General features: G+C 50.2%; 1 protein-coding gene across 1 annotated transcript in view; it reads left to right on the plus strand.

Annotated features, from left to right (window-relative positions):
* The window catches only part of JPH2 (junctophilin 2), a 31,708-nt gene extending 15,043 nt beyond the window's left edge, over positions 1 to 16,665 (plus strand). Inside the window, exons 3-6 of the mRNA XM_063172263.1 lie at positions 7,637 to 7,755; positions 11,169 to 11,965; positions 13,169 to 13,266; positions 14,168 to 16,665. Of these exons, the coding sequence (XP_063028333.1) occupies positions 7,637 to 7,755; positions 11,169 to 11,965; positions 13,169 to 13,249 (997 nt within the window). The 3' untranslated portion in view covers positions 13,250 to 13,266; positions 14,168 to 16,665. The remainder of the gene's footprint in view (positions 1 to 7,636; positions 7,756 to 11,168; positions 11,966 to 13,168; positions 13,267 to 14,167) is intronic.
* The last annotated feature ends 981 nt before the right edge of the window (positions 16,666 to 17,646 follow it).

Below are 17,646 nucleotides of genomic sequence, written 5' to 3' on the forward strand. Positions count from 1 at the left end.
TGCTCTGACTCCAGAGGAGGGAGCATGGCTTTATCTGCTTTCCACCCACCTCACATGAATTTCCTCAGGCACTCTCATGCCTTATTAGGGTAAGAGGGAACATGCATTTTCAGTAGCTCCAAGGAGGAGGCATCTGCTGGACAGCACACATCTTTCCCCAGGGCTTCCTGGGTTATCAGGGTTGAGGCAAGGAAGGCTCTGTCTGCAGGGATCCCCTCAAGAGCAGCAGCGATGGGATGGCAGGGTGTCAGACCTGGGGATGGGTACAGTTCAGATAGCCAGCCAGGCAGGGAAAGTGGAATTAATGGGCTGTTCATTCTGACCTTGTGGGAAGTCCTTATCTCAACTGCTTACAAACACAGAGAGGGAAAAATGAAGTGTGACTTTAATCTGCAAAAATGACTGGAAAATGATAGCATCTTGTTCAATTGATCTGCTGTTGCGTGGAACAAGAGGGCTCTGACTCCCATCCAAATGCTTGCAGGGGCTTTGAAATCATTGGATTCAGCCATGCTTTGCTCAGAGATTATCCTCGTTTCAGTGGAATGTGAAATAGCCTTATCTTGAAAAAGAAATAGTATTTAAGTAACATGTCCAATTTACATAGAAAGCCTGCAATGCAGAAACCCTCCCTTCTCCTGGAGGAGGGGCATCTTTGTCAGCTTATCCTGGTGCTGAGCCAGAGCCCTTTGGCTTTCTCAGTTCAAATTTTTTCATTTTGCTCCTGCAGAGCCTGATGATTCCTCACTGAGGGCTGGCAGGGACCTGGGTGCTCTGAGCAGCTTTGGGTACAGGTGCATGGGAGCTGCAGGCACTGGAGCCTGGGACATGGGCTGGTGCCCTCCCAGCTCCCAGCTCCATCTCTTCTTTTTCCGGGGCCTCAGATCTGTGAACCTCAACTCAAGAGACCTACAGGACCTGAGAACTTTAAATTTTGATAAGTAATTGAGGTTTTGGACAAATGCAGGATTTTAAGAAATATGCCTTTATTTCCTAAAAAAAAAATTAAAATCTGCTTTTGTTTTTTTGACTGGAAAAATCCCCCACAAAACAGATACAGCAGTTCCTCACTCTTTTGGTTTGGATTACTGAAATCTGAAAAACATTTGATTTAAAAGTTGCTAAGACTTTTGGTTGAAAAAACCAACAATCTTAGAGTGAAAACACAGACTTTTCCACCCATTTTAATGCTGGTGGATCTGGCAATCTGGTAAAGCACACTCCTCTTATGGATGGAAAGGCTGAAGGACCCTGATTGCACATGTGCTGTAAAGATGTTTTGATGCACTGTTCAGTGGGATAACCCAGCTCCTTTCATCTTGCAGTAGTACCTAATTAAATCAGGGTCCCCAGGGCATTTGCTGAGCCCCTTTGGTGAGGGTGTTCTGGAAGCTGGAATAAATCACTGGCATTTGGGCATAGCCCCAAGGCTGTACTGCTGTGAGGGACCTGCTCCTGCTCCTTGGGGTTACGCTCAATGTGCACCCAGAGCAGCGGAGTGGCCCTGAAAACCAGGGGGAGAAGAAGCGGGTCCATCCAGCTGGCAGCTGCAAATCCCCTTTTTCCCAAAAATATCTCTGTGGATGCTCTCACAAGCTGCTCCCAGCCTGGCTGTGCTGATGACAGGCTCCAGCAGGGCCAGGAGCTGCCTGTCCTGCCCGCGGTGCAGTGTCCCTGGGTCAGGGTGCCATCCTGGTGCCAGCAGCCCTTTGAGCTGGCAGGCTCTGGCTCGCTCTGCTCCCTTTGTAGCCAGCTCTGGGCAGCTGCTGGCTGCATCCTGGGGCTGTGGGGGACACAGAGAGCAGCTGTGAGCTGTGCCAGCCCCACGGGCTCCTCCCAGGGTGGCACAGCCAGGTCCTGCTGACCACTGCCCACCTCGTCGTGCTCAGATCTTGGGGCACTCGGGCTGGCAGAGACTGATGGGGCAGATCCTCCTGTCCGTGGGGCTGGGGTGAGTAGGTTGTCCTCTCATTGAAGACAGCTGCAGATCTGTCTGCTGAAAGATTAATATCACTTTAACTGTTCCAAAGGGAAGTATCCCTCAGTGAAAGATGCAAGTGGCTCAGAGCTATTTACAGCTGAGGATAACATTTCGGTATTTTAAAAATTCACCAAGTAATCATAAAGGCTGAGCTTGTTAGGTGGCAGGGAGTTCTGCCAGGCCTGTGCTCCTAAAGCACTGCACAGAAAAGGATGCTTTTTTGTGGGCTGAATGGCCTGGTCGTGCCCTTTCTGTGGAAGGAAGGAGAAAAGATCTGATTTATCCAGCCTGGGCATGTACAAAGTGCTACCACTTCTGTGTAAGTGCTGGTACTGAGAGGGAAAAGCCTGGGGCATCTCATGAGCTGCTCTGCAAAGTCAGGATGGTTTCTCTTTTTGGCTTTCTGCTTCAGTAGTATGGAGGCGTTTCCTTTAGGATGCAAGTTGTGTTGATTTATGCTTATTTCACAATTTAGATCACACCTCTCAGGTGCAGAGCCTGTATTATAAAGCTCAGGCACCCCAGGGGTGTCAGAGTGGAAGTGGAGTGGGTACATACACTCCATGTGATGTAGTAATGAAGCAGAAAGAGCAAAAGGAACATGAATGGTGCAGCTGTCTGTCAGGGCAGGACAGCCATAGGATGGGATGGATGGGTTTGACTGAGGGCAGGGAAAGTGGCATGAGAGGTGGACTGAAGAGGGAATTTCAGTCCTGTGGGCTGGTTACAGGCAAATGAGGGTAGCAGAGTTTTGCTGGTACCTGTGTGCATGTGGAGGCAGAGGGAGAGACACAAAGGGGATGGTTTGGGACTGAGCGGGAAGAAAGAAGCTTCAGCTAGAGAGGTGACACAAGTATGAAGATGGTGTGTCAAATGGAGAAGCCAAAAAGTTCTGTCCTAGTCAGGATGTAGAATCATAGAATTCTGGAAAGGACCTTTAAATGTCATCCAGTCCCAGTCCCAGCCCCAGCCCAGGTGTGTGCTGTCAGGTCTGTGTCCCCTTGCCCTCCATGATGTGAGCACAGAAGGGACCATGTTGCCATTAAAAAAAGACTTCTTGAGCTTTCTCTTGATCCCTTCTGAGTGCTGCAAACATTCCTACCAAGACAAACAATTGTTTTAAGTTTCTTCAGAAGGACAAAACGATTCCTGCTGGATGCTGGAGCAGGGATTTGGCTGGGAGTGGAACAGCCAGTTTCCAGGAGAGGAGAGTTCAGCAGAAGACTCTTCCTAGAACTGACTCATTAATTACTTTTGCTTAATGGTCTTCCAGACAGCTCCTAATATCAAGAATGGCAAGAATCATAGAATGGGTTGGGCTGGAGGGGTGTTCAGTTGGCCCTTGCTTAGGGTTTGCTGAATCAATGGGAGAAGGGGGACCCTGGAGAAGGAAGGGCAGCACTGGACAGGTCTGACATTCCCCCATTAAGCAAATGTGAGGGCAGAGAGCTGAACTCTTCCCCTCTTTCTAGCTGCAAGGTCATTGCTGCATCTTCAGGCACCCCAGCCCTGTCTGGTATTTGCAGTATTCCCTGCTAATTCCAGTTTCATTTGCAGTCTAATCCAATGTGGATGTGCAAAACCACAGAAACTGTCCGAAGAGCCGGGGTGCTGCTGGGGCTGGGCCTCACCTGTTAGCGCGGTGCTCAGCTGCGGCTCGTGTGTCCCTGGGGGATTTCAGCAGCACTTGGAGGAATGATCCAGGCAGTGTTTCTGGGACATGGCCAGGAAGGACAGGAGTGGTGCTCTGTCCTGCACTAGCACAAAAACGATTAGAGCATTAGAGCCATGCCAGAGGAGCAAATAAAGCAGCAGATGCATTTAACCCTCCCGTCATGCTGGGGTGTGAAGCCCGCCCAGCAGCTGCTGTGACCCAGTCGGGAGGCAGTGGCAGCAGGGCTGGGACAGGGGCTGCAGACATTGCCCACATGCCTCCCCTCAGCTCGGCTCCGAGCTGCTGCTCCTCCTTGCAAAGAATTCACTGGAGCTATTTTTATCAGCACTGCCCAGGGAGATGGCTCAGGGTGCAGTTGGGAAGTGCTCATCCTGGCAGCGCTGCCTTTGGGACAGGGAGCACCGGTGTGGGTTTGTACAGGTCCCTCTTTGTGTCTGTTTCCTCCAGCTGGATGTGTTTATTGTTCGTGGCTCATTTTCCAGTGCTGCCTTGAAAAGGGTCATTTGGATTCTGCTTCTGGCTGCTCGAAAGCCCCTGGGTCTGTGTTTCAGTTCCTGCTGAGCTTCTCTATCTCCAGACTTTCTCCTCTGCTGGTTTTTGCAGGGGCTGTTTACTGCACAGTTACTGGGAGCTAACAACACAACAGCAGTAAATAAAAAAGTGTGGCCCTGATTAAGTGTGTCTGAATAGCATCAAATTTATCAAGGCTGGTATTTCCTTTTTGTGAAAGCTCATTTTGCTTTTTGAGAAGATTGTAACCTTGGAAGAGATTTTTCTTCTTGTACGTTTCACTTCAGGGGTTTGAAATCACCTTCCTGACACCCTCAAACCACCCTGGGCTTTTTCTTTCCTTAGCTCCTGCTCCTGGCAGACCCCAGGCTGTGGGATGGGACAGGCTGTTGTGCTGCATGCACTGGGCTCTCCCAGGGTGGCTGGCATTTGTCTCCTGCTTTGCTGCCAGGGCCAAGTTTTCCTCTGTGCTGAGCTCCAAGGCTCTGCCAGCCACACAGATAAATCATAAATTCAGGGATACTCGAGGCCAGCTAGAAGTTATTGTTATGGCTGGACCCTTTCCTCTAGGCTGGGCTTTGTCACAGTGCCACTAAACCCTCAGTGTAGGTTTTTTTGGAGGGCTGCAAACAGCACTGCATCCCTTAGTGCCCTGGGCATGTGCGGCTCAGCCAGGGAAAATGAACTTCAGACACCACGCCATGTCTCTGAAAGCCAAATATTCCTCACCTGGCTACTGCCAGATAAATGATGTCAGCAACAGAGGGACCCAGCACGGGGCATCAGCATCCCTGCAGGGGCCAGGCTGGCTGGCAGAGCAGTGCTCTCTTGGGATGCTGACAGGGGTGATGTGTGATCTGCTGGAGGTGCCAGATTTGAAAGGGCAGCTGTGTTGACAATAGTCCCCCCAAATCAAACACCTCTGGATGACTTTGCAAGCAGAGGGACAGCAGCAGAGGTCAGCTGTGTCCCATGGAGTGAGAGCTGCCGTGGGGCAGTGCAGGATGCCAAAGCTGTGCTTCTCAGCTTCTTGTCACCACTCTGTGTGAGCAGCCCAGGAGCTGCCCCAGAGTGTCCCTGCCCTCACAGCCCTCCTTGCAGAGCTCTGCTACCCTTGGGGCTGTGGTGTCTCACAGCAATGGCTCAGCTCCCCACCTCCCACAGCATCCTCAGTGCAGCCTCTGCAACCCAGGCTGGATCTTCTTGGTCTTGCCATCTCTCCTGCAGGAATTGGGAGCTGCCTCAGCCTGCAGCATCTCCAGGCACCAAGGGATGCAGTGCTGCTCACAGCCCTCCACAAGAGAGCCCTGTTCTCTTGTGTTGTCCCCAGGTGCTGAGAGAGAGCTGAGCATGCAGGAGCCATCTGCACCCTCTTGGTGACATGTCCAGCTCTGTCCTTACTAGTGAGAGCAGACCCCCATCTAGTGCACTTCCAGATTACTTCTTTGGGACTCCTTTGAGGAAAGCACTTGCTGGGAGCTGCCTGCTGCTCCCCCAGCTGGGGCCAGCTGGGTGGTTGTCTGCCTGGGAATCGGTCAGGATAGCATCTGCCTGGCTCAGAGAGCAACTGAAAGGGAGAATTTTATCTCTTGATGGTGAATCCTATCCTCAGGAGCAGCAGGACAAAGGCAGGGCCTGGAGCATGTCCTGCCAGGATGAAGAGCTGGATCCTGCCTTGGAAAGCCTCTGGCCTGGGGCTGGCGCCAGGCAGGCTGTGTGCCCCAGGCTCAGCACACCCAGCCCACTCTGATCCCCCAGGCATGGAGAGCACACACACATTCCCCTTGCTCCCTGCCAGATTATAGTGGAATTAATCATGCTGATTATATTGCTACCAAAAAAGGAGGTGCTTTCTCTGTTCAGAACTGGCTCAGACCCCCTGCTTGCAAGCAGCAGCCTAAAAATGCTGTTTTCCGCCTCATCGTGTCTCTGGGTTTTTCAGGAGCTGTAATAATTTTGGATAAAAAGACCAAGAATGACTGCAATCCCAGGCAGCTCACCCTGCAGAGAAAGCAGGGAGATAACATGTGAGTGTGGGCAGGGAGGTGAATCATGGCTCCAGCAGAGTGGGATGTCATCCCAGGGAGGGACAGGCTGAGCCACAGCAGCTCTGCACCCTCTTCTCTATCCCAGGGCCCTGAGAAGTGTTTTTGGCCCCTTGTCAAGTCACACTGTTGCCTGTATCAGTTGGGATTGATGCCCTACTTTCAGTTCTTTCCCTGCAGCTACTCAGAATGGCGTATGTGTGTATCTTCTCCCTTGCCAGGGTCTCAGAACAGCATTGTTATCATCTTTTCATTTCACCTGTTGAGTATTCAAACTTCAGCTTGTCTTGTCCACTTACTGCATCTCAGTTTAATGGGAAGGAATCAATCCTCATTTCATGACTAACAGCCCAAAAATTCCTCTGGAGTGTTTTCACTGCAGGAATGAGAACTGCATCTTTCCTCCTTTTTTGTCCTAAAACATGACCAGATACCAACGTGCATCTGAAAAGGGCTCATCAGACCACATTAAAGGTTGTAATTTACGGTGAATTGGAGTTTGAGGAATGCTAACTACTTATCACACAAAAATACGTGGATTTGTACATGAAATGGGGAATATGGGGAGCCTCAGAAAATCTGACAGTGAGAGCACAGGGAAGGCAGCTCTCAGTACGACCTCAGTGCAACAAAGCAGCTGAATATACTGTTCTTCACCCGCCCTGATTTTTAAGGTGCAAGGTTGCTGTTTGAAGTCAGCTCCTTCCCAGCCTGTGAGCAGCTGGGCTGTAAAGCCATCCCTGCTTTTAGCAGGAAGATCACAGGGCCCCGAGCATGAGGCATGTGAGGAATATGACAGCCGGCCAGTAGAATAACTCCCATAGCCTGCAGCCCTGAGGAGCAAGGAGATGTGCTGGGAAGGAGTGGAAAGGACTCAGAGAGCCAAGCTGAGAGGGAGACAACAGCTCTGGTGAGACCAGCCTGTCAGGCTGCAGTGAGTAAAGGAGCCCCTGGACAAGCCATGTTGTTTGCTGGAGAGCTACAAGAGAGAAATTTCTGGGAAAACCCATCTGGTGTGCTGAGCAGGGGCACACTGCCTCTGGTGAGGTGCAGCAGCTCAGGGCTGGTGACACACAGAGGAGTTCAGCCACCAACCATGCCTGTGTGATGCCTTGCTCATTCCTCTGAGCAGCACAGCATTGAGCCCATTCTGCCGCCCCTGCTGCCTCACTGCAATGTGTGAACATGCTCACATTTACAAATACACCTGCCCTGTTCCCTGTGTGCAGCCTTTCCAGCTTACCCTTGAGCAGCTGGGCCCCTTCCATGCTGAAAATCTGCTCTTCTCTCCCTGAGTGCAGGGTTTTGGGTCATGTGGGCAAATTTTGAGTGCTGATGCAGTTGTGGTGGCAGCCAGGGTTTGCTGTGTGGTGGGATGACCTTGGCTCAGAGGGTGCTCACTGTTCTCCCCTCTTCTCTCTGCAGGACGGCTCATGCCAAGGCCAAGGCTGAAGGCTCTGAGCAGGCAGCTCAGGCAGCCAACAACGAATCAGGCATAGCCAGAATGATGGCCAGGGAGCTCTCCCCAGACTTCTACCAGCCAGGTAGGATCAGAGGCATCTTCCAAGAGGGGTCTTCCAGTTTCCACGGAGAATGTGTTCAAGTGCTTCACCCACTTAATAACTCCACAAAATGCTCTCCTGTCTATCCTAAATCCTCTTGTGCTCTACAGCCAGCCCCTTGTCCTGGGTGATTTGCTGTCCTCCTGACACCACTGTTTTACTCACTGTGGTTCCATAGCCTGGAGGAAAACCCCACAGTTTCTCAGCTCCTCATGTTTTTCCATACACTGAAGCCCTCAGAACAGCAGGCAGGACAGGCAGCAAGCTCGGGGCTATCTGCAGCTCTCCTGTAGATACATCCGCTGTGGCTTTTTCTTGGAACAGTGTTGCACATTAACTCACAAACCCACATCCTGTGGGGCCTCAAAACAATCAGACTCTGCTAATTAGGGGCCATAATATCCTATAAGAAAGCAGCTAGTACGAAATACTATTTTCCTGTTTCTCTATTAATTTGCTAGTATCACTGCTAATTATTTGGCTGGTAAACACTTGGGAGATTCCTTCTGTGGGACCAAGCACTGAGGATTGGTAGATGAGAAGTGTCATATTAGAATCAGCATTGTGAATGCCATTACTTTTCCCTGGACTGAGTTAGGGAGAGATATATTCTTCCTGGGAAACTTTCCTTTACAGAGAGGGAAGGTAATAAAAGAGCAAAAAATAAAATTCCAAGTGCCTATATTTTCATCCTGTCTTTCTTATTTTCTGTATTTATTGCCTGGAGTGAGTGTCCCATGGTTACTGAGGCAAGATGACAAGGGACTATCACAGTGGTAAAACTGGGGGTAGAAGCCAAAGGTTGACTTGTGCTCAGCAAAACCTGACACCTGCCCCTGCTCTGATTTCGGTGTCTCTGCATCTCCTGTACCACTCCCAGCACAGGGCACACAGTGGGAAATGGGAACAGCTCAGAGCTGGTGCCTGGTGGGGAGAGTCATGCTGACAGATTTTCCTAAATTCCCCATTCTCTTGCCTTGTCCTGCATCTATGAGCTGGGGAAATGCCGTGCTGGAGGGCTGCCTCTTCCTCCCCAGCACCCAGCAAGGCCTGTTGGAGCTGGCTTTGAGTGGGGAAACACCAGATCACCCGGGCATGGGCATGAGCCAGCCCATGGCACTTCCTTTAACAATGGTTAAATGTTGCTTGATCCTCACATAAGCCCCCCAGCTGCCACTCACAGCTCTACATTCACCCTTTGCACACTGGGGTATTTATAGAACAGAAACAAAGGAAACTGGAATCCCTATGGGGAGGTTTTGGACATCTATTTTTTTCCACCCGTGGCAATTGAATGAGACAATTGAAACAGTCCCTGTAAAACACTTGGGGCAGCCTGACCTCCACTCCTGGCTCCTCAGGTGCTGGATCCACTTGCTGCTGTTATGTAGGGCCTCACTTGGGTCCTGGCCTCTCTCAAGCTCCTGATGTATTTTATTCTTCCATGATTCTATTAAACCTCTAAATTCCCAAAGTGCACAAGGATATATCTCTTCTCACACAGTTGCACCATCCAGGAACAAACAGACAGTAGTCCAGCCTTGGGTTTTGCTAGGACTGAGAACTGCTGCTTACACAGCCAGGAGGGCCCAGCTGTGTTTGGTAGCTGTGTTTCTCCCTGCTGTCCTGGCAGATTGACTGGGCTGTGTCTGGCACAGGCAATCCTGCTCAGCAAGCCCCATATCCCTAACAACTGTTGAGCCCTGAATTTCAGGGTATCATCCCTGGTAACTTAGAGAAGTATGTAAGCCATAACCTTGCTAAAATGTGCTGGAAGATGAAGGTGGGGAGCTGAGGGTGTGCCCTCCAGGCAGTTGGGGGTTTTTGTGTTGTAAATTATTCAGGAGGAGAAGAAAGCAGCAGGAGAGAGCAAGGAGCCTGGAGCTGCAGGCAGCCTATTTTGAGGAGTCTGAACAACTGTTGAAATGGCTTCCAAATAACTCAGTTGCAGCCAGAAATAAATGGCCCTGAATGGGTCATCTGCTGATTGACAGGAGTGTGCAGGCAGAGCAGAGCAGCTGAAATCAGTGCCCTCCTTTTCCCCACTGCCCCTCCAAGTGGAGGCATTGCCTGAATGGACAGGAGGTAGCAGTCATATCATATGCAAATCATACCACTGACTTATGAGAGTAAAAGGAGCACTGAGCCAAATTTCCCAACCAGACTCGGGTCTGCATCAGTCCTTGAGATGGAGGAGATGAGGGGAGAGACCTTAAGGCAGCCAGAGGCAGTATGGCTCCAGGATCTACAGTGTCATTTAGGAGCACAGAGCAAGCCCCCATCAGCATCACTGCAGTTCAGCAGAATGAGGCCAGAGCAGGGGCTTTGCTTTCAAAGAAACTGCTCTGCAATCTCACACTGCACAGGAGGAGCACGATGCTCTTCTTGTCCTCACTTGCTATGAGCGTCAGGGTGATGTGTGGGGACCCTTCTCCCAGCACATCTCAGCATGTGGAGCACTGTGGAGGGTTGTTATTCCACATAATATTCCCAGTTCTTTAGTGATGCATTTTGGTGGATATCTTCAGTGTCAGGCCCTGTCTGAACTCCCCTGGCCCAGGCTGGGCTGCAATTTGTAATACAGTTAATAAGAAGTAAAGATTTAATGATAGGTGAAAAAATGAAATGAGGCAATGTTCTAGGAAGTCACAAGTCAGTGTGTGAGATGAGGCCAAAATGAAATCTGAAGCCCTGAGTCACCTTTCGTGATGGTGCCAGGTAATTTTGCTGCTGTTGTGGAGCTCAGGGCAGACAAGAGGGCTGTATAACTTCGAACCCTGTTCCATATATAAAAAACATACTTTTCCCATCATGATGGATGGCACATAGATAATTTGGGGACCCTTCCTGTCCTGATGACACTGGTCATCCTGTATATCATGTGAAGTTACCAGGCTATTTGACACTGTGGAAACCACATTGAAGAGTTTCCTAACCATTAAATAAAAAAATAAACTATGTTCATTGGATGCTGTATCCTCCTTAGCCCCAGCATGACCCATCTGTGTGACCATATGAAGCTGGGGCACAGATTTTCATTGTTTCATTATTTAACCTTATCTGCAGCTTCTGCCTGCTCCTTCAGCTCTTCCCAACTGAAAGGTTGGGAATAAGGCTTGGAGGAGTCCACGATAAGGAGCCCACAATAAGGCTTGGAGCCTTCAGGAGTTCCTAAATGAAATTCCTAGAGGAAGTTCCAAGAGGAAGTTCCTCCTGGCAGCAGGGTCTGGTTTGGGAGTTCCTCCTCTCCCAGACTCCGGCCTGGGCCCTTGCACCATGGATCCCAAACCCATTGCTGCTGGGGGCACGGCTGCCAAAGCCATGATGGTGCCATGGCACTGGGGTATGCCGCTGTCCTTTGTTCCATAGTGACTCCTCACACATTCTCTCCACAGGCCCCGAGTACCAGAAGCGGAAGCTGCTGCAGGAGATCATCGAGAACGCCGAGCACGCGGTCAACATGGAGGAGGAGGCGCCACGGCCCGAGGCCGCCCCGCCGCCCCCCACGCCGCCCGAGAGCCCCCAGCTCCACGAGCAGGAGGAGCCGCAGCCCCGCGCCAGCCCGGCGCCCAGCCCTGCCGCCACCCCTCCCGAGGCCAAGCGGGCCAAGGCGGCTCCCCGGCAGGACGGGGCCCTGCGGCCGGGCAGCTGGGCCGAGGCGGGCGGGAGGGCGGGCGACGGCAGCCCAGCACCCTCTGAGGGCGAGGGCCGGCCGGCCTCGCGGGGCCGCGGCCGTGCTGCCGAGCAGATGGAGATCGGGCCGCTGCAGCGCATGGCGCGCGAGCCCGACGTCGAGCACTTCAAGGGCTACCACAGCTACGCCGTGCGGACGTCACCGGTGACCCCCGCCACGGACTATGAGGAAGAGCAGTTCCCCGAGAATGAGCCGCCCTCCCCGGAGCCCCGAGGGGAGCCCCAGCGCCGGGGGGGGACCCCTGGCCCGCCACAGGGCCGCGAGGAGAAGCCATCGGCGGCGGCAGAGGCCAAGCCGGAGCCGCCTCGGGCCAAGGAGCCGCAGCAGCAGCAGCGCCCCAGCCCTGAGCGCAGGGCCCTGGGCCGGGCCGAGCCCGCGGCCGACAGGAAGACTGAGGCCAGGGCACCGGGCCGGACCGAGCCCAAGGCAGGGGCCAAGCGCGGCCCGGCCCAGGCGGCGGCAGTGGTGGCAGCACAGAAGGCGGAGGAGTGTGAAGAGGTGATGTGGGGCATCCCTGGGAGCCTCCTGGGAGCCATTTTGCCTTTCCTTTACTGTTCCCCATGAGGTCTGGCAGGACCCAGAGAGATGCAGACCCCGCGGGCCTGCCTCGTCCTCCCCAGCACCCAGCAAGGCCTGTTGGAGCTGACTTTGAATGGGGAAACACCAGAGCACCCAAGCACAGGCATGAGCCAGCCCATGGCACTTCAGGGCTTGGGGCTGCAGTGATGGAGGCTCTTTTTAGGATCCTAAAGCCCACTAGAGAAGTGTTGGCATCCCCATCTCCTGCCGCCTTCCCAGCCTGCCCTGCCTGGATGCTTGCCCTGACATTCATAACCTTCCTGTTTTGACCTCCTCTCTTTACCTTTCAGAGAAGCTGTATTTCAAAACTTGTACAAAAGCAGGCATCTTCCAATTAATTTTATCCACTTTTCTCACCTTCTTTTCCCTCCCCATTACCAACCAACTTGGATGTGAAAGTTTAGGGGAAAAAAACCAGGAAGAGCTCAAGTGTGTTTCTCTTTTACCCATTACTTTTTTTTGCTGTAGGGGCACCTCATGAGTTGAACTGTGGTGTTGAATCACCAGCCAATTTCCCAGGTTTAAAATATAGTCACTGAAACTTAATTTTGCTCTTAGCAAATACAGCTGGAATCCCAGACATTTTATTAGCCCTCTGAGTCCCATCTTGAAGTCCTTTGGACGTGAATGATTCCGATGTGACTTTAGAAAAGCACAGCTTGGAAATACTTTGGTCTGAAATTACAGCAATCTCACATGGTTTCATTTGTTGGGGTTTGGAAATAGATGATCTTCAAGGTCCCCTTCCAAACCAAAGCATTTTATGATTCTATGATATTAAAAATGACAAGTTTACAAACACAGGCAATATGGATGCAGAAGGGAGTTGGGAGGAGCAGCCTGACATTGGACCAGGAGTTCATGTTCCTGTGGTCAGGGTCTCCTTTAATCTAATTTAGCTGCAAAAGAAGCCTGATTTAACATCCTTCAAATGAATTTGCAGGGAAGAAGTAGGAATAGGAGAGGATAAACATTCCACTAGTTTGAAATTCAGGCTGGTTATTAAATGCCAGATTTCAGTGCATTGGGAGGGGGTGATTGTGGTATTTTTGAGCAGCAGAACCAAGCTATGTCTGTCTGGAGCTGTGCTGTGTAATGCTCTGGTTTGGGTTTTTCTTTCAGGGACCTAACACAATCGTGATCTGCATGGTCATCTTACTGAACATTGGTCTGGCCATCCTATTTGTACATTTTTTGACATGATGAGCCTCTTGAACAAGGTAAGAAGCAGAAAGAGATTTTACACTCAATTTGTAGATGTCACTGGATGTTTTAAGGTTGACTCACTTTTCGGAAATGTCAAAAAATTATTGCATGAAATTATTTCATAATTTTATACATTTTCTCAAAATTAAGAACTGTGTGGGTGGAATACAGTCCCACCATATAGGTTTGCCTTCCCAGTACCATGGGCATGTTTCATGGAGTGAGAATTCCATTGCAAGAGTGTGTGATGTTAAATTTGAAATTTGTTTGCTGCAAATGCTTCAAGAAACACTTTCAATTTGCTATTTCAACATGGCTGCTCCCAGGTAACTTGTGCATTACATTATTTCTTGGCACTCAGACCAGCAAGATGCAAGAACACATAAAAAAATGTGAAACTGTGAAAACTACAGCTCTAATCGCACCACTACTAGTTCTGCAGCAGTTAATTAATTGTTTTACTAAAGATAAAGATGAATCAAGATGTATGTGAGACTGGAGCTTGCTCAGGTCTTCCACTTGAATTGGGATAAGGGTTTACAGTTGGATTTGGTGGCAATAAAACCTTGTGAGGTTTCTCGTGCCCGTGGTACTCCCACAGACAGGAAGGTGTCCTGAGCTTGCACAGGACTTGTCTTGGGCTCAAATATTTCAAACAAAATCTGCCTTCAAAGCTGAACCTGGCCCTTGAGCCTCATGTGAACACAAGAGACACTTCTAAGTCCCTGTGAGAATATTGGGCTGCTTTCCCAGGACCTCCCTGGGGACAAAACTGCTCTGCTGGGCACTGCTTTCTGTCATGTTTTTAGTCTCACTCAGCCTGCCCAGGTGGAAGCTTTGCAGGCAGCTGTGGTAAAGTGTTGGTCATGTGTTTTGCTGTCCCTTGACTTTCCCATTTATCTGTGTCTGGGACAGGCGTCGCTGCTGGTGGAGACCTCAGACCTTGGCGGGGATTAAAGCTCAGCCACCTGGAAACACCTAAGAGGAGGACTTGAGATCCCAAGGTTGCACTGCAAACATCAACCTTAAATGAGAGTGTCTGAAGATCAATTCAGTTTCCTGCTCCCAGGCTGTGGCTGGCCTCTGCAATCTACCAAGGAAAAGCCAGGGTTTCTGCACTGTGGTCTCCTCTTCTTTGTATAAAATAGCAGTTGCCTTAAATTATTCTCACCAAAGCCATCAACTGTCCTGCCATGCCAGGGATGAGGGATTTATCTGTAGCTGTAGGAAAATGAGTGAGAAGGTCTCATACGTGCACACTGGTGTGTTTTGTAACTCCCTTGGTTGACTCAGTGTCAGAGATTTTCCAGAGATTGTCATCCATGGCATGGAGATGAAGCAATCCAGCAAGCAGAATGACTCATGAGAGCTGCGCCGTGGCTCGGGGTGGACGGCGCTGCTCTCCGTGCTTGGAAGTCATCCAGAGGGATGAACAAAAAGTCTTTCCTTTCCCCTGTCACCTGGCATCATTTTCCATGTATGGAGGACTGAGAGGGGGAGCAAGTTGAAATTGGGCTTGTTGAAGTGTGACCCGAGTCCTGCCCATGGATGGGGCCGCGGGGTGGGGTGTGAGGGACTGGTGGATCCAGGCTGTTGGTGCCTGTGGGGGTGCTCTGGGTGGAGATGGGGTCTCTTTTGGGACCAGGCACCATCCAAGCGCTCTCCTGCCACCAACAATGCTCTGCACAGAAGCAGCTTGCAGTGGGTTGCTTCCCACTGTAATGGGAAAGGCAGTAGGTGTGCTGAATTTGTCCCTTTACCCCTTTTTTCTATGAAAATGTTGTGAGTTACAGTGAAAAGGAGGGTCTTGCTGAAAATGCCTCTGTACACCTGCAGGTTCCTCCCCTTGGTGTGCCAGGCTGTGGGGAGGGGTCCTGGCCTCTCATTGCACCCAACACACAGATTTTCCAGCAGAGGATGCAGGGTGGCTATCATGGGAGAGGTTACCTTATTCCTGAAAGAATAAAGGTGCAGAGATGTGAGTGACTGAAGTGTAATTTGGCAGTTGGGCTCAGAAATATGCAGCAGCCAGGCTGTCAGCAGTGGCAGAGAACAGTGGGGCAGTGTAGCTGTTGCTGGTGTGTGCAAGGCTGAGAGGCCTGGGCAATTTGCACCCATTTTCCCAAAGCTGTGACAGGGAGTGACCTTTGGAAGGAGATTTTTCCACCATGATCTGCTCTGATCCTTAGCAGTGCGAGCTTAGAAAGTCGGCACAGATGAAGTTACAGTTTAGTGTGAGGCTGAGTGCTTGGACATGTTTCTTCCTTCTTTTAAGAGCAATGTGTATTTTCTATCCCTTTTTAAGATAATCAGAGATGTTATTTATAGTTGGTTGTGCACCTCTGTGTATCCTGAAGTCCCACAGCACAGGACTGGGTGGGAAAACTTTGTTGGACTGGAAAGAATGGGGAAATGATAGTTAAGGGAAAAAACAGATGCCCAGTCTGCTTCAAAGGTCAATCTGAAAGGATTTCAGAGACAGAGTGGCAGACACACAGGGGTTTACACTCACTGGAGACATGGGGCAAAACCTACCTAATTTATCTACTCTAGTTATGGCATAAGAGAGTGAGAATAATTCAGTACTTTTCTTTGTGAACCAAGTCTATTTTTTAACCTTATTGAGCTCAGGAACATTGCCACAGTAGCAAATATGTGGTATTAAGTGTGGGAGAAGTGAATGTGATCCTTTCCTAAAGCCATGTGGCTGTACCAGTCCTGAGAAAGCTGTGCAGCATCATCTACACTTCCACAGAGCATAGTTTAGTAGCAGTTTGCTTATTTTCTTTTTTTTTCTTTCCTTAAATATAAATGTATTGCAAACCCCAGGCTCTGCTGCCTTTAATGTTTTGTCTCCATTTGCTGGCATTCACTTGCCAACTCTGCAGTTTCAATATCCCAACTGCTTTTATTCACCACCAAGACAATTTCCATTGAGAGACCTGAGGGGCTTTTTATTTATCACTAAGCACAAAAATGAATCTTTTTCAACAGTGCTAAGATAATTCCTTCCCCCCTCCTATTTTTTATGCATGTGATATGCACTCAGTAATGTGCTTTCCTCCTTCTGAGAAAAGTAGGTAGATTTGCTTTTATGTGACGTATAACTATATCCATATTGCACTGAGATATGGATATAAACACATAGAGAGAGAGCCCCTTAGGGATTTCATTTTCTTAGATGCAAAATACCAGATTTACCTCAAACTGCATGCTTTCAAAACTGACTAGGATTTTGTGTTATACTTTTCAGGTCTTACAAAGATGCAGATACCTTTCACTCTTCACACAAAAATACCTTCATCACAGATTTTGCTAGCTGTTTACTACAATCTGTGTACTACTGTCCAGAGTTTTCTGTCGGTTGTTCTGCTGGATTATGTGCAATAATAAACAGTTATCTGCTCACTCTATCCATGTGGATTTTTGCAGGGGAATCTCCAAGTTTCTTTCCATGGTGGCACATTCACTCTAGTTTTAAAGCAGAGAGTAATGCAGAATTTCACTGGTGGCATATGGATACTTTTTAGCTTTTTCTTAATTATCCATTTCAAAAATTGGCATTTTTTAATTGATGGGGGTACTTAGCAAAGAGAGTTGTTTCCACTAAATGCTTTTAGGCAGCCTTTAAGGACCCTGCAACTCTCTGAGCACACTCCATGTGCTCCCATGGTGCTGGCCTTGGGCAGGGCTTGCACAGGGCCAGGAGGGAAGGCAGCTCACTGTCCCAGAGCCTGCCCAGGCCATGCACATGGCTGCTGCCAGGTCTTTTTGCTGCCTCCCAACCCCAGGGCTGCTGCCAGGCTCATGCTGAGCTGTGCAACACTGGCTGCTCCCCCTGGCTTTGGGGAGGGGTGATTCTCCACTGTGCCCCAGCCTCTCACTCAGCCTCTGGAGACAGCCTGGGTGAGGAAAGCCAGGCACGAGGCAGAGGGAAATGGCAGCTGGGTGATTTATGGGGGAGGATGGATGAGCAGAGCCCAGCACCAGCCTGGGCAGCAGGGCCCTGAGGAATCCAGAGTAGCCAAAACCTCCAATCCTTTTTCTATTTCTGGAGCGTCTCACATGAGCAAAGCCAGACTGTGCAGAGAGGCTGGGGGGACACAGGCTCAGCTGGAGTGCTGCTTCTGTGGGTGTGAGGGGTCTCATGACAGATGATTTCATGCCCTGGTAGAGACTGAAGGAGCTGAGTTTGATGAAATAATGGCTTTATTCTCCTCTGCTCTTCCTTCTTTATGGTATGGAAGGAACCAGCTACATCTCATTCATCAGTCAGGGGCAGCAGGGTAACTGGAGCCTTGTGCACCTCATAAATCTCAGGCTGATGAATGGAGCAGGTCCTTGGCTCATGTGTTACAGAGGGAGTAGGGAGGGAGGTGGGTCTGCTGCTAAAG

This window comes from Melospiza melodia, chromosome 19, assembly GCF_035770615.1.
Source record: "Melospiza melodia melodia isolate bMelMel2 chromosome 19, bMelMel2.pri, whole genome shotgun sequence".
Taxonomy (NCBI): domain Eukaryota; kingdom Metazoa; phylum Chordata; class Aves; order Passeriformes; family Passerellidae; genus Melospiza; species Melospiza melodia.